The sequence below is a fragment of the Toxotes jaculatrix genome, chromosome 1 (genome assembly GCF_017976425.1).
Source record: "Toxotes jaculatrix isolate fToxJac2 chromosome 1, fToxJac2.pri, whole genome shotgun sequence".
NCBI lineage: Eukaryota > Metazoa > Chordata > Actinopteri > Toxotidae > Toxotes > Toxotes jaculatrix.
Genome location: NC_054394.1, coordinates 17,690,185 through 17,707,038, shown reverse-complemented (window position 1 = coordinate 17,707,038; position 16,854 = coordinate 17,690,185). Strand labels below are relative to the sequence as shown.

At 41.8% G+C, this 16,854-nt stretch overlaps 1 protein-coding gene across 1 annotated transcript in view; it reads right to left on the bottom strand.

The window, feature by feature from the left end:
* Positions 1 to 3,061: 3,061 nt before the first annotated feature.
* phlpp2 (PH domain and leucine rich repeat protein phosphatase 2) overlaps positions 3,062 to 16,854 on the bottom strand; it is a 33,636-nt gene continuing 19,843 nt past the window's right edge. The window contains exons 6-19 of the mRNA XM_041035853.1: positions 14,803 to 14,957; positions 12,613 to 12,759; positions 11,598 to 11,828; positions 10,105 to 10,307; positions 9,894 to 9,954; positions 9,170 to 9,265; positions 8,309 to 8,464; positions 7,057 to 7,257; positions 6,503 to 6,665; positions 6,281 to 6,411; positions 5,989 to 6,102; positions 5,243 to 5,437; positions 4,876 to 5,107; positions 3,062 to 4,703 (exon numbers count right to left, since the gene is read on the bottom strand). Coding sequence (XP_040891787.1) covers positions 3,417 to 4,703; positions 4,876 to 5,107; positions 5,243 to 5,437; positions 5,989 to 6,102; positions 6,281 to 6,411; positions 6,503 to 6,665; positions 7,057 to 7,257; positions 8,309 to 8,464; positions 9,170 to 9,265; positions 9,894 to 9,954; positions 10,105 to 10,307; positions 11,598 to 11,828; positions 12,613 to 12,759; positions 14,803 to 14,957 — 3,372 coding nt within the window. The 3' untranslated portion in view covers positions 3,062 to 3,416. The remainder of the gene's footprint in view (positions 4,704 to 4,875; positions 5,108 to 5,242; positions 5,438 to 5,988; positions 6,103 to 6,280; positions 6,412 to 6,502; positions 6,666 to 7,056; positions 7,258 to 8,308; positions 8,465 to 9,169; positions 9,266 to 9,893; positions 9,955 to 10,104; positions 10,308 to 11,597; positions 11,829 to 12,612; positions 12,760 to 14,802; positions 14,958 to 16,854) is intronic.

Genomic DNA, 16,854 nt, shown 5'->3' with positions numbered 1-16,854 from the left:
AAAGACAGGCTCACACGATAATAAAAGAGCAATGCAACTTACACACAGACTTCCACGTACATACACCATACACACATCAGTCAATATTCATTTTCAGACATATTGAGAAAAAGGATTCTTGTAGTTTTAGGTGATGGAAAACAAAGCTCTGATATACATTTATAGATATATACAGTTGACACTTTGCATATTTGTATGAGGGACTTCCCAACATCTGTTGTAAACACCTCTATTCTGTTCAAAACCTTTAGGAAAGTTCCATTTCTCCTCTCCAAACGTGCTGAAGAGCTCAGCTTTTGTTTCTGATGTGTACTAATATCATTCACAATCATTTGTCTAACAGCTTTTCTTGCTCCTCCTGTGGCAGGTACACCTGCAGTGGCCATCAGTGTTTCACCGCCATCAGTCCAGATGCCGGACACCCTGTGTGGGTTACAGGCTACAGTCAGAACCACAGAGAGTCCCAGGTGCTTGGCATCTCAGACATTGCACTGCCTGATCAATAAAGTGACTGGAAATTCATTATTAGCCTTATTATAAACGGTTTCCTACTGGTAATTTTTAAAAAAGAAAAATCCAAAACTGAAGTTGAAATCAGTGTCTGAATTTTGAATAAACATAATAAGTACAATACCAGGGCTTGCTGTTTTCATTGCATGTCATTATTATGGAGGGATTTCGTGCTAGGCATTTAGGGATCAATTAGCAATAAACCAAACATCGATACTGGATATAAATTATGGAAAATATAACTCTGTCATTTCAGTCAGAAGGGGGCCTTATAATTAATATATTCATATATAATAATTTATATAATATATATGTGACAGTAATGTTCACAGATAGAGTTAGAGTTGTTAAGAACTCATATTAGGCTTTTTGTGGTGCTGAAATTTATGAAAATTTTTGAGAACAAACAAAAACATATTTAACAAAATAAGAAATGTTTGTCAAGTTAAAAACATACCAAAAAGTCGATGTTGTAAATTAACTGTTATTAAGTTCCGTTACATTATCATTGTGTCCATTGGCTATGTATTCTTTGACAAGAGGTGATATGTTGGGCTGAGGGAAGCCACAATAATCCCAGCACTCTATGTTGATCAATATCTCATATTAAACTCAAATATACATAACTCTGAAAATCACTATTTTCTATGTACAAAGTGCTTTTGACAGTGTTTATTTCTTTCAAGAGACAGAACTTGTAAATAACAACTCAAGATTCAGACTCACACATCAATTAAGGCTTCATCTGAGACACTCACTCATTTCTACGGATCAAAATAAGGAGAGCAGGGGTTTGCTTTAAAAAAAAAACAAAAAAAACAAACAACACCCCCAGAGCCAAAGACCTCAGTCACAAACAGAACATGAATGGGATGACACAACGGGCTCCTCCTTTCAAAAATACTAAGTAGTGTTACTTTAAGGCTAAAAGGGAACACTGAAAGGTCCAGCTATGCAACAGCTGTGGAATGCAAGAACTGCACTACTACTTGGAGTGCTAACCAAAAATATACATCTAATGTAGTAATCACTGACATGAGCAATTACCCGACTTTGGCCTTCTTATCACAGCAGCCCCAGAAGAGCTGCCTTCTCTTTTGGCACAAGGTAGGGAGGTTCATGAGCGGGCAGGCTTGCTTAATATTTAACTGATAATTTAAATAATAATGTAATTTTTCACAACCTACTTTCAGCTGAGATAAATATGATTGGCCCAAAGCATTTGAAGACAACAAGTAATTCGCTGTCTGTAACTAAATGTGGGAAAAACACATTACATCATCTGAATCTGGGCATTCTTATTACACCAACTTATGGTGCTGCTGCACTGGTAATAATTTTTATATTTATCCTGTGAGTTGAATCCTACAGAAGCACCTCTGAACAGGAACAAGGATGCATGCAATATGTGTTAGTGAAAAAGAGAGTTGTATCAAGAAGTTACAGCAAGGCATAATTTTTCTTTCTATGCCTGAACTTTCACGCCCTGAAAGTCATCTGGTTGTGTGGGTGAGTGCATCAGAGATCTAAGCTGAAAAAAAAAAAAAAAAAGATCTGAAATGAGAAGGAAAAATGTCAATAACACAGTGTGCCTGAAGGGACATGGACAGATGTTTACAAACTTAAAAGGGTAGCAGCCTCCAAAGTTTGGATATAATGTACAATCTTAGTACCAGTGAAGATATTTCATAACCTACAGTACACACAAATTCTGTATGTATCCTTCATCTCACAGTCTCTGACAATACACCGTGCAATAATTCAGAGTCAGAAAAACTTTGTGCCTTGACTGGTTTGTTCAAGTGACAGAAATGAAATGATATCTACTCATCCAGTCTCCAGTCCACTATCCAGTGACCATAAAATGACATCTTTATTTTCCTATGTAGTTTTTAAGGTGATTGTTTGGTCATGCACTGTTACAGATTATACTGTTATCAGGACTTTTGATTTCTACAACACATCAGCTCTGTATAGTTGAATGACTTCGGCATTATAATTTTTGTCAGCTATTCAAACTGCATTGCTCTTAACAGCAACACCTTTCAATCTTGATGTCAGCAGCTCAAGAACACCACATCACCTGGCCACAAGATGTGAGTGTGCACTAAACTGTATTGAATAAATTAATCCTATATAGAAGATTGTACACATATTGTGTGGGAATGTTAAAAATAAACCATAACCATTATGTTTCTGGTCATATAAATGCAGTTATTTTGTCCTCACATCTTCTAAGTCCAATGTGCCTCATCATTTATACTGTCTGATTTCCTTTGTAAGCCACAGGAGGAGGAGGAGAGCAAAAGCTGTGCCAGTGCTGGTCTCTTGGAGACACTGTCCCTCCTCCAAATTTAAGTAAGACGCTCATATCCCAAACACAGCCTGGATGTGGGGGAGCTCTTGGCTGAATCGTCCACAATAGGCACTTTTACAAGTTTCAGTTACAGGGCTTCTCTCCAGGACCTGAGAGACCACGGAGCCCCTGGAGAAGAGACTTGACCCCATTGAACATCACCCCATACACACCCTCCAGATTGCTTGACTTTCCAAGTAAAGGGAAATGTTGCTGACATGTTGCAACATGACGAACCATTTCAGGTCAGGATTGTTTTGCTCTATGAAAGCCAGCCATCCTTTTCATAACATGATGTTATGAACTGGGACTTTGGTCACCCCCATTTTCTTGGATACTCAGACCATGTACAGAAACCCTTTTTAACCTCAGATTTATGGCACAGGATCACTGATGTCGGTCCCTCAAGTTTGTCTTGTCCTCACAAAAGATCTGAATGGCAACTTAAATTGGAATATCCCACATGTGTGAGAAAAATCTCTTCTTTTTCTTCCCTGGAATGGCATGATCACAGAATTGCAGCCACATGCCGCCCTGCTGTGTCCCCCCTCTAGAGGGCAGTATCATAGACTTCCTGCTGTAAGATGGGAGCTGGGCCTGGACCTGGAACCAGGTTGGAGGCAAATGCAGGAGGGTGTGGATTATCCCACACAGGGTCTTTTGAGGAGGGGGTTGTGGATGTTGCAGAGGGGGCTGAGACTAGAGGGCTCTGGCCTCTTAGCTGCTCCCTGACTTCCTGCTCCAGACTTGGAGGCACAATCAGCTGATCTTCAGGGTCTTGCTGTGCTGGGGCAGTAAAGTAGCCAGACTTCTTCTTAGGAGCCTCCAGGGCCACCTCAATAAGATTATGACTGTCCTCAGGAGCAACCACAGAACCATTGGACAGCTTCTTCCCAAATAGGCTGGATGTGGAAGGAGACTTCTTAAGGTCGGCAATCTCTCTCCCACATACAGCCAGCAGGCAACCATTTGTAGCAGAAACCACCACACTGTTCTGTCTGCGCATTTTGCCATTGGGATAGTCAGAGCCTCGCTTTTCAAGGTCCAAATCTTTGGGGCTCTCCGGGGCCCCTGACCGTAGTTGGAAAGCACAGCAGTGAATGTCCACCTCCACTTCTAACTTGCTGCCATTGGAGATAACACCTTCAAGTGGAGCTTCATCATCACTGTCCAAGCCGTTGTCAGATTGATTACTAGAGAATGTTGCACAAGAGGGTTGACGCTGGAATAGGCCCGGGTGTGTTCCTGCACCACCTGAGCCGGGGACCATGATCCCACACAGTGTAGTAGCAGGGTGTAGGCTACAGCGTCTCTCTGGGCGGGACGCAGGGCCAGTGGATTGGTGCTCGTCTGAAGCGGTGGACCCTGCCTCACTGCCCACCTCTGAGGCGGATGTCTCACTGTTAAACTCTGAGACAATACCACTGCTGGATGAAAGGGTGGCTGGGTCACTGGGGCCTGGGGTCATGGACACTGGCACAGGAGCAGGTGGGGGACCTCTGGGTTCTGTGGTGGAAACTGGTGGCTCACAGGTACAGCTGTCCTCACCAATGTGCAGGGACACTACCACAGCCCCGATATTGTCCTTGCAACCATAACTCTGGGCGAGCGAACACAGCTTCTTGGCGGCAGCGCGCGGATCCCGCACTGCCTGCACGGTGCACACAGCCTCCTGGTAGGAGACCCTTTCAAACAGTGCTCGATTACCCAGGATCAAGAACTCATCCTGGGAACAGAGGGGCTCAGTGTGCACCCAGGGCTTTGGAAGCACCCAGGGAGACAGGTAAGAGCAGCCCAGCAGGCGAGAGCAGCATGTCACTCCACTCACTTTGTTATCCTATAAAACAGAAGTGCGATTAGAATTGCAGATGAGTGTATAGCTTCGTAAGACATACACCTCTGAATAAGAAGCTGCACATTAACACTAGATCAAAAGTTCTACACAATGGCTCTAATGTAAAAACAGGAAACACACACACACAGACACACACACACATGCTGTGCATTACCTCCGTAATAATGGCTTTACTGAGTTTAACTCTCTCCATCTCCTCAGTGCAGTTCTCCAAGCTGTAAACCTTAGAGAGAGGTACAGGTCGGCCATCCCGGCACAGCACTGCCTGGCATGTGCCCACGTTGGCCACAGTAAGGCTGAAGTAGCCTCCAGGATCTGAAGGCTCATGGTGGATATAACATAGCAAGGCAGAAGCACCCAGTTTTTGGCCAGCCATACCTAGTTTTCTGTCCCATTCAAAAACAAAGAAAACTGCTGATGAGCACACTGGTTGCAGCCTCAACGCTGCAGTAACTGCAGTTTATTTGCAAGTACAAAAGGAGGTTTTAATAAAGACTGAAAAAAAAAAAAATCTGTCCTACCTGTGTGAGGTGAGGAAAGTGTTGCACATATACACACTGTCGACACTGGAGTGCTGCAGCTCCTCGCACAGCACATCTCCCATGGTGCACTGCAGCAGCCGAGGCACTTCTTCATTGCGGTCTCCATCAAAGATACCGTAACATGCTTCCACACCGTCTCCAAAACGGTCTACAGTCAGCACAGACACACACAACCTGTCCCCAACAACAGACGTGCGTTAACAATAAGCTAATGCTGTCTGGGCCCCTGTGGTGGCCATGACCCTAGAGGAGCCAGGCATACTAGGCTATCAACATTGATGCACTTAACATTGTTATAAGCATTAAATCCAACAGACTTATTAGGCTCCACTGCACCAGCTACTCTTTAAAAAGAGCCATTGATTGCCCTGAAGTCAGTGATTCAGATATCGACTCAGGGATAGACACCTTTTCTGTGTTTGTACAGCAACATCCAAACACACAGATATACAGTATATCCAATGAACCAAAACAGTTTTTAGAGAGTGATTATGTGCTTGACAGAAGAAGATGCAAGTTAAACCCTCATATGGACAAGAAAGGCTGGCTGAAGAAAGACTGAATAAAATAAATAATTGCGTCTTATTTAGGTACAATAGATTTGTTTACATGTTGAGCACATGTGTAGTCATTTCATTTACTTTATGATAATTTGGACAGATACTAAGCTCTTTATGTTCACATACAAACAGAGAAAACACACAGGAACTCAAAGAGACGCTCACTTGTTCCTTTGGCCAGTCATTTCAGAGTAACCATGGTTCCATGGGGTGGAGGCACTCAGTGAGTCCCCTGCTGTCGTGGTGGATTTCTGGTCTAATTTAAGGGTGGTGATGTGACTAAAAAAAGAGTAGAATACATTATACTCGAAGGTATAGGTACATACACTGTATACAACTCGTATGTTTGACATAAGAGAAAAACTACAGAATCCAAAACCAAGGTGACAATGCTTTTATTTTATGCTTGACAAATTTCAGTGAGTTACCTGCAAGAGGTCTGGGTTTTGTGACTCACCTGAAGAGGTTAAGGGTTTTATGTTCCAGCATCAGGCTGCTGTTGCCTGTCAGGTCCAGCTCTTGCAGAGTAGCAGGCAGCGAATCAGGCAACTGGATCTCAGTCAGTTCATTACAGCTTAGATCTACAAGCTGGCAGCGTACAAACACACATGAGCTGAAACAGTCTCAACATAATCATACACACATTGTTCAGGGCCAATAAAACCAGAACAAGTCTGACCTTTATCTCAGGCAGGTTGAGAATCTCTGGGAAGACAGTAATGTGGTTGGTGTGAGCTATAAGGGTGTGTAGTCTCTTACAGCTGGACACAGTGGAGGGGATCGTCTTTAGCTTGTTGCCACTCAGATTCAGCTCCTCCAGGAGCTCCAGCTTACTCAGCTTACTAAAGACACACAAACATGACAGTGAAAATCTCCAGTCAGCAGAACAAGTAGAATACTTACACTATAAATATTATTAACCTATGGGATATTACCATGAATAACGGTTCTTAATAATATTAATAACATAGCAATTGTCTAAAAGATCTATTACTTCAATGAAGGCAGAAACAAAAAACAAAATATAGATATGCTGAGGTAAACCAAGAGGTACAATGAAACACAAGATGAACAAATGGATAAAAGACACAATGAAATGATCAGGAGAAAATAATAAAAGTGAGTTTAAACAACCAAAAATGGCACACTATAAAGGTGGGGCTTGAAATAAAAGTGACATTTTTTAAAGTAATTTATAAATTACACACTGATGTAAAAGCCAATGTAACACACCTGGCAGGGAAGGAGAGCAATTGATTGTAGGCGATGTGAAGGACCCGCAGGTTCTGGTGTCCAACCAGCAGAGCACCACAGTTCTCATTCAGGTTGTTCCCTGTCAGGTAGAGCTCCTGGAGTGTACTGAGGCTCTCCTCTGATTGACTGCTAGGAGGAATACTTTCCAGGGCATTGGCTGACACATTTAAGTATTTCAGGCTGTGGGGGAAGGTGAATAATAACAAGAGATACATACAACAGCAAATGAGTTTGAGACACTGGATGTTAGAAATTTTGCCCTCAACCAGAGGATATTCAGTAATGTTAGTGCAGTAATAAATGTTGATGACCGAGGTGTCGCTTCAGGGTTCTGCATTTTTAGGGTTATAGAGGTTTCAGGGGCTTCCCAGTTTTCCAATTTCCACTCTGATTCTCATTGCACTAAAGAGGACACTCTTCAGTATAGTGAGAGATAGTTCATTTATCTCTGCAAATGGAACATTAATTTACATATTGTTGAACCTGTACAAAGAGAATGGACAGCAATTTGAGCTCCAGGGGTTCTTATGTAAATGGTGTTGTTAAGTCACTGTCTGTGTGTTTCACATACTGAACGGTAATAAAACCTGCCATTCTGGTGCATCAGGGAGTGAACCATGTCACGCTGTTGTTTTAAAACAGAGTCAGGTATTGCAGTGTCAGTGGAATGATATCTCTGCAGCCCATAAACATTACAGGACCGTTGACATTTCACTGTGTCTACACAAATAAGCATTAGTGAAAAATGTTATCAACCTAGTTTCTATAGCCATACTTGTATTGTTTCCATCAGCCTTGAAAGTAATTGCTTTCCCTTGTACACTGTACAGCTCTAAGAAAGCATATCAGGAAACCCATCATGCACCACGTAGTTGCTCCCATTACGTCTCAGCATTAGAGACAGTAAAGTACATTAGAGCATTTGAACTGCTAATGGGTGTTAAGTGATTTACCACACAGGAAATAGGAGGGCAAATGAAGCTCCAGTTACGGTCTAGAATGCTCCATTGATCTTAACCACAGTCCCTACACACAATCTATACTTCAGCCCCAAAACAATGAGCTGTGATACAATGACTGCCAACTTCAGCATAACTTGTAGGGAACACACCACAAGTAAAAGTTCCAAAGCAGTGAAACCAGCTGATAAAGGACTCAGGTAATTGTACAAATGGTCTTGAGGACAGAACGGAAAAGGAAATGCAAAGAGAAAAGGGTTAGAGAGACTCACTTTAAGGCTTTGTAAAAGAGACTCTCGGGCAGTTCAGCTAGCTTGTTGTGCTGGAGGTCCAGGGCTTCCAAAGGGACGTGGTCAAGTAGGTCAGGAACTCTCTGCAAACGATTGTTCCCCACCAGCAGCTTTCTCAAACTCAAGCTGTTAAGCAGTCTGCCAGAGGCCAGAAGAGACATTAGAGAGCAAGATTAGGACAAGAAAAAAAGAACAGACCAACAAAAAGGCAAAGAACCAATGAACATCTTCTCCCTGTGCAGACTTCACTACTTGTGAAGCTGGGGGGAGAGTTGTCAAACACAGCAACCCATGCTTACTAATCCATCAATGACCTTTACAGCTTGGCTGCCCAAAGAGACCAGCACAGCAGCTTTTTATGCTCTCCTGAAACCATTACAGAAGTCATGAGTGGGTACAGTGGATAGAGGAATATTATCTCATTTGCAAAAGCTTTTCTGATGTCTCATTCAAATGCAAATGCCTGTGTTGAGGACTGGCAGTGAATGATGGTAACTGATGGAGCCAAGCACTACAGGATGGTTATGTTTTACTGCTGCAACCAAGAGACATAGCTATTGCTTCCACAAGGAGACTGATACGAGTCGTTATTTGTACCTTGTTCTTTCCATGGTTCCACTACCGCAACAAACTCTGAAGATGGGCATTATGAAAAGCAGTTTGGCATTAAAGTGAGCTGTTAAAAAAGCACAACCATGTGCAATGAGACACCTGATCTTCTAATTCTGCATAGGATAGCCAGCTGTTTATTACACAAGGCTGAATAAATTCATATTATGCAACATTAAAAGATAAAGTCTGAGCAGAAAAGGTTCAGGATTAGTGACAGAAAAAGCCAATAACCTGGAAGGAAGCTCCGACAGGAGGTTGTGTGTGACGTCCAGCATCTCAATTTTTCTGCAGTCACACACCCAGTCCGGAAGGTACTCCAAAAGGTTCCTGTCTCAACACACACATACACAGTCACACACAAACAAACACTCAAACTGAGCAGAGTTGTCATTTTGCTTTTAATTGTACAGATGAGCGAACTATTAAAGCAAAGTGAAATCATGGTAAATGGGAGGCCAAACTAATATGCTCCAGGGTTAATTAAGCATGCAAATGATGTCAATCTGTATTTTAACAAAAATAATGAGCTAGCATCGGAGGTTGACTAGAAAATGGAAATTCTGCAATCTTTCCTACACCTGGTATTTGGTTCAGAAACAGAAAAACAGCTTAAGGCAAATATATACACAATAAGCCCTGTCATGCCATAGCATTGTTTGCCTAATTATACAGTGGGCCTACAGCCATCCAGTTATGAACACGTATAACACAAATGAAGGGGCTTTAAATGCTGTGTATAGGTCAAAGGTTTATACCAAATCAACCCAGTCTTGACAAAATAACAAAAAACCAAGTGAAAGTCCAAATTGCTGGTTACAACAGTTGACATTATGGCAATGTGTCTGAATATATTAATGAAAAATATGATAAAGCCACTTTTTTTTTTTTTAAACCTCAGAACTTCTGTTCAAAAACAAGAAACTATGGCTGCCTCTTATTCCCATTCAGAACTCACTGTGATAGGTCCATGTGTGTCAGCTGGTTAGGGACTGGATAGATGTTGACTGTTGTAAGGCCTGTGGGCAGACAAAAGCAGCAATCAGCAGCTGAACATCTGGAGCATTCATATGTGTGTTTATAAGATCGCAAGGGTGAAGGGCCTGAATGCACATACATACAGACAGTCAGGCAATAATAGCAGCTAGTTGACACTCTGCTTGACTCACGGTTGCTGCTGGCATGAAGCATGCGCAGTGTGAAACCGCTGAGCGTGAGTGTCCCCAGCTGGTTGCGCTGGCAGTGAAGAGTCTCCAGGTTGCAGATGGAGCTCAGGTCTAGTGAATCCAAGCAGTTGTTCCGTAAGTCCAGCTGGGTCACTTGGCTCACTGCCTCTAGACTCTCACTTTTCACCCAGCGCAGCCCATTCAGCCTACATGTAGCAGAGAGTGCAAGGGATTAAATATTACTGGTTATTACCACTGGAGCAGAAGCAAAAGCCCTTGGATGGAAACATAAGGTGACATCTAGCAAAATGTTCAGTGGAGAGAGTGCACTGTACAATCTGTGGTATGTCACATTAGACAAAATAAAGCAATAGCATGGTATTTGTCATGGCAAAATGAACTGGTTAAATATTTCAAAATTCTATATTGTGAGGGACAATTAATCTAAATTTGAAATTTGAAAATGCTGAAAATGAAAAAATTATAAATTTAACAGAAGTTACATACATCAGTCCCTCAGGTCTGAAAATCTATCAGTGTCATCCAAGATTTTGTGTTTATTTGGAGAAAATCCACTCATTCTCCCTCTTTTTCACTGGGGTCAAATTTTTCTTGTCATATTTGGCATTCTACTTCTTAAAACAGCCCTCATGCAGTCAACAAAGAGTCGAGAAGTTCTGAGCTCAGAACTGTCGGGAAAGGCACCGTGCTGGGATCCGGGCTCTCCCTGATCTCATCCAGCCTGTTAATAAACAACAGCTTCTCTTTTATGAGAGCTGCCAGCCCATTAATCCACCACAGATGCACCTTGCCCTCATAAATATAGCCTGCCGCTGCAAAACCACAACTTCACTCCCATGGTTGAATTATTAGCTGGCTGTGGGTGGAGCAGTGGTTGCTGGTTTGATCCTCAGACTGGTAGAAAACTCAATTAGTAGAGCTTTCCCCTCCCTCACTACCTGCCACAGAGGTTCACTTGAGCAAGACACTTAGCCCCCTGCTTTTCCTGTAGAGCATGCTCAGAAGCCAACAACTACGTATGACTGTAGTTCTGGGCAGTTCCCAGGTGTGAGTGTAGGCGTGAAGCAGGGCAATGCAGAGGAAAAAAAACATTTGTGCTCAGCAAACCTGGTATCTATAAATACATTTTAAACAAAAGAGGAGTGGTGGAGGAATGGCTGAGGTTCAGAATACTGTTTGTGTCAGGACATTTATCTTTCTCTCAATGCTGGAAAAAGAAAAAAAAAAAGAGGAACTATATAGACAGATCCCAGTGTGGGAATATTCTTCACCTGTACATATATTTACTGAATGATTGACAGTGACAGAGGTTCCCTTTGCATTCCACATAACATACTGACCCAGCACCATCCACATAACAATGGATGGGTGTATTGAGAGAAGAGAAAGATGAGAAGAACAAAAGAAAGAGACTATGGAGTGACTATGCACTATGCAGAGGCTGAGATCTGTTTGTTCCCTGGCTGGCCTCTTACCGGAGGTCAATGTTTTTTAGGTGGCTCATTCTGGCCAGAGTACACAACTCCAGACTCTCCACGCTGTTCCCAGCCATGGCTAGCTTGTCCACTGCACTCAATCTCTCCAGCACAGCAGGGATGTGAGAGAAGTTGTTGAAGGAGAGCCCCAGGCTGTTGAGCTGGGACAGGCCACCCAGTTCTTCCGGCAGGGCGTTGAGGTGGTTTCCATCCAAAGACAGCGTCTGCAGGCTACAAGATGAAAGCTTAAAACAGTCATGTTTTGCTTTCTTTTATTTCAAAGAGTGATCAAAATATCTGCTTGTGTCAGTCTGTAGTAATAGTCACTGTCTGCTGAGCAACATCCCACATTAAATAGATATACAGGATGAAAACTAGACTGATTTAGCTTCCTGACATAATCTGATTGCATAACAAAATACTTTATGAATTTAATCAAAGCTCAATCCCAATTTTATGAGGACACAAATAGAAAACAGGATATTTTAGAAAAGAAATAAGATTTAAAAAACAAAACAAAACATGATTTTACTGCAAATAAATTTTACTGTCTCTTTCTTGTTTCTGACTGAACTGAGATAATATCACTCTTAGCTGGAGAAAAGTTCAAAATAGGGCAACACACTGTGTTTTCTGTTTTGTTCATGTATTTTCATTGATGTATCTCTGTTGATTTTGTCCAGAAATATTATTGGGTTGAAACTGATTTTTGAGGATTAGGATGTAATAAAGAAAAAATGTCTACTTGTCAAATAAAGTTATTATATTGTAATGAAGTATATTCACTTTTTGTGCCGAATGCACTGGTGGGGCATGTTTGTGGCTATAGTAGTTGTTTCATGTTTAAAATGAAACTAACATACATCGGTAACATTGTGTCTTTTGAAGGTGGCATACATTTATAGCATCAACTAAAATTTTGTGTGTGCTGTTTGTTCAAGTTATATAATTCATGTATGGTGGGTAAAATATGTAGTGAATGTATACTGTGTATAAGCGTGTCACTGTGTCACACCTTTGAAGGTTGCCTATCTGCACAGGGACGGTGTGGAGATTGTTACAGGAGAGGTTGAGCTCAGTCAGGGTGAGGATCTCACACACACATTCGGGGAATACACCCAGACGGTTGTGCGACAAGTTCAGGCTCTTCAGCTGGGAAAACCTAAACAAAGAGAGAACAGCATGGTGGACCTTAAGCACCAGGGTAACAGTATAAAAAAAATTAATTAATTAAAAAAAATCTGCAAATTTGTTTATTAACCTGGAAATAGCATGATAATAGTTGTGTTATAACGGTGAGAAAGCAACAACATAGTCTAATGTCTTCCATTATCTGATAACACTTGATTAAGATGTAGAACTTTCTCTGTGCCAAAGAAAAGAAACATACAAAAAAAAGTGCTTGTATTTCTTCAACCAAACAGCAATTCAAAGGCTGCTGTTTAATCTAAGAGGGACATAAGTGGTGGTTGTTGTTGCTTTCATTTGGGTAACAGAAGGTGACTATCCAGTACACTGAGATGTCAAGACAGATCAGTGAAAATACAGGAAACTCAAGGTTGCTGGAGGTAAAATTTAACTGCGAAAGACTCATTGAGGCAGATGAGAAACAGAATATTAGCTGACCTGCTACTGTGGTCTACATTTTCAGTGTACTGTCTCATCTGCAGTGCTATTTGCTAAGCCTCAGGAGAATGCAGTGGACAAGGGACGTGAACAGGAGAGAAGACATATGGTAAACTAACAGCTGAGGCTGAACAGCAATTGTTGAAATCAAGGGTGAACATCATGGAAATTAGATACTGTAGATTCACTCCCCACAGGTCCACTGTGGGAGTTTTGTGCTGTTATTTGTGCTTCAGGCTTACACCATATTATTAAACCAGTTTAAAAAAAACAGCTGAGGAAAAGCATCCAGCAGCAGGCAAGAATCACCCCCATTGGTACCTTAGTATTACTAGTTGATGATTTTTCCAGATTCACATCAGCCAATTCTACACTTTTGCTTCATTTGTTGAAGATGATCTTTAGTATTCTACTGATATGGTTTTTTTCCTTCATAAGATGCGTTGTCACCTCCTAAGGTCTCAGCTGGCTCAGCTGAAATACATCCTAAGCATCAATTCTGATGTGTGTGTGCGTGTACACATTTGTAACACGTGTCCAAGAGACTGGGCTGTGATGAATGAGTTGGTGCCGTGCTGCTGCACACGCAGAGCTTCCATAACTCTACCTTCCTCTTGTTCCCCCAGGTGTTGTGAGAGGTGGAGGTGGCTGCCATGAATCACAACACTGGTCAGAGTACAGACCATTTCCTTTAATCAATGCTTCCTCTTATAAATATACAGACAAAAAGAGGGGAGCACCAGAAACAGAGGAATGCAAGACACTAAATCTTCTTTTTAGCAAGTAGCAGAATAGGCCCTTACATAATGTAATATTTTCAGCAGTAGCACAGTACACACACACATCCACGGGAACTAAAGAGGTTGGAGATATTTACACTTAATAGCAATGCGTCTCCTGATAAATCCAGCTTCTTTAAATAAGCTCTGTTTCTAATACAGAACTGGACATGAAGCTAAGTTCTTGTGTGGAACTCACTGTGTCTCTAAGCATCTGGCATAAATGAGAGGGGATGATACGCTGTATGATGAGCAAGAGATGTGATGGTTACATAAAGAGCATCACAAAAAAAATCATGTCACAATATCACACAGACACAGCTGAGTAGTTGAAGAGTTGGTGATTGTAACTGTGACTTGTGGTGAGCAACATACTGCAGTTTTACTGTAGTAATCTTTAGGAGATCAAGAGCTTATGTTTATATTATTAGTGGAGCAAAATCAACAGTTAAAATATGCTGGTCCTAAAACAACAGAGGTCTGGAGAAATTACTGATAACTACCAGAAACATGGGAGTTTTGTGTCATTAATTAGCTAACTAGGTACTTTTTGCACCCACAATAGTAACTTAAGACCACTGCAGAGTGTCCCCCAGGCAAAGTTTTGATAGATGACAGCACAGGGTCAGCTACAGAAAAGCACCTGAAAATACAGCAAGGATTCTCTCTTGTGCTAAAATATATTTCAGCAAGACAGACAATTTCCTGTAATCTCTGGCTCAAGGACAATCTCCTTTATTCTGTTCCTTTGTTAGCAAGATGTTTGAGTAAAATTCTTCAGGTTCAGGATGTGTGAGTACCTGGGCAGGTTGAGCAGGCCTCCGGGCCCCTGTAGGCTCATGAAGTTGTGTCGCAGGTTAAGGTGGGTGATATCCTGGCTGTAGAACAGATATTCAGGCACTGCTTCCAGACTGTAGCAGGACAGATCCACCATGCTGACTGTTTGAGACACCACCTATACACACACAAAGACACACACACACACACACACACACACACACACACACACACACACACACACACACACAGACACACACTGAGTAAAGAAAAGAAGCTTTCAGTGCTTCGAATGGGGATTACTATTTTCTGTTATGTGAGTAGGCATCACATCTTCCATTTCATAACATCACAGAAAACTTGAAACTTGATTGTATGCACATGTCCTGTCAGCTTCTACTAAGCTTTAAGTAAATGGGTTTGACTTGTAATGTATCCTCATGTGGTATGGATAGCTTTATGACGTAGGACTAAAGCTTAATTTCAATCTCTTCTCCATTATCCCCAATCAAATCCAATGAAGAAAGCTAGCAACCTCCCTTCACCCAGTGTGTTAAGACAATAAAACTCCTTTCCCTCTTGCACAAGAATCCTAAGGGCATATGATCAACACAGTCAGGCAGCAACCACACTAACACCCCGTGCCTTGTGGTGAACTCCAACCCTAAATACACTAGTAGGCTCTACTATTTAAAGAGTCTTTACCTTAAGTCAGTTGGGACAATGGACAGTGGAAGCAGCTATGTTGGCCTCAGATTATGCAAGCATCCAGCTGCCTTGCCAAGAAATTTCTTCAGACAGGCATTGCCCCAGTTTCCAGAGCATTTATCTTTGTGGCAAAAAGTGGTCATGAATTAAAAGAGTGACAGACTAACTCCATAAAGAGTTACAGTTAGGCCTTAGCAAACATGTGAAGACATGTTTACACTGAGTTGCCTATTTATCAGGTACAGCTATCTAAAACTAATGAGGTCAAATGCAACAACCCTGCATAAATCCTACAGACTTTAAGGTTATAATGTTAATTATTTCTTGACACTGTTACAGTCATTTTGAAGGTTGTAGTTTCTTGTGCTGTTTAATTGTATTGTGTTAGGCTAAGATACAGTAGTAAGCCCACAAGGAATGGAGGGAAGCACAATGTTCTCACAAAACTAACCTGTGTGTCGAGGAGCGTGTGATTGCATCAACATGTATGATTTGGGGCCTGTTTTAGCATAGTTCAGATCCCGGTCTGCTCTACCTCCAACATCTCGGAGATGATTGTCTGAGGACAGTATCCTCCATTAGTTACAGGGCAGCACACTGTGCAGCAACCCAGAAAATGGGACGGCCGCTCAGCCAGGCGTGACATCACGTCACTGCTTTTGGAGATGACAAAGACAAAACTGCTCATCTCCCACAAAAACGACTCATCTGCCAGCCACTTTAAAAAGCAACTCCTCTTTAAAACGAGTAATTAAGTGATGCAAGAGTGGGCGATGGACATAGAGTGACAGAGAGGAATTACAGAGGGGTAGAAAGAAAATGGGACAGATTTGCTGTTTTAGATGATTTGCATAGTAATTTAATGGTGTGAATGTGAAACATTTTGAAGCAAGATAGAGGAAGAGGACAAGGAGAGAGAACACACTATAAGGAGAGAAGGTCCATTGAAAATGATAGCTGCCTTAGAGGGGAATAAAACCTCATAGGATGAATGGCCGATTTTTACCAGCTACTGTGGTCAACAAGTTCACTAGACATTGATTCCGTGATTCATAAGTGGCACTGGATCGTTTCCTGTAGAGGCTAGAAACCAGGGCAGTCTCCTTTTGTGTGGTTAAACTTGCTCAACTTCTGACCACAGCTAAGCTTGTCAAATTTTCGAGTGTTCTTGTTTGCCTACTGATGTGTATTTGGGCATTTCTATACTGGCACAGTTTCACATTTCACTGGCAATCCTTAAAAATATGTTAACAACCATTTCTTCAGGAATGTCAAGTCAGGTAGAACTTGATTGACTTCTCCAGTCCTGATAGCTGTCAAGCTCAAAATCTAACAGTGGGGTGTGTCCTTACTCTGGTGTGATGGTT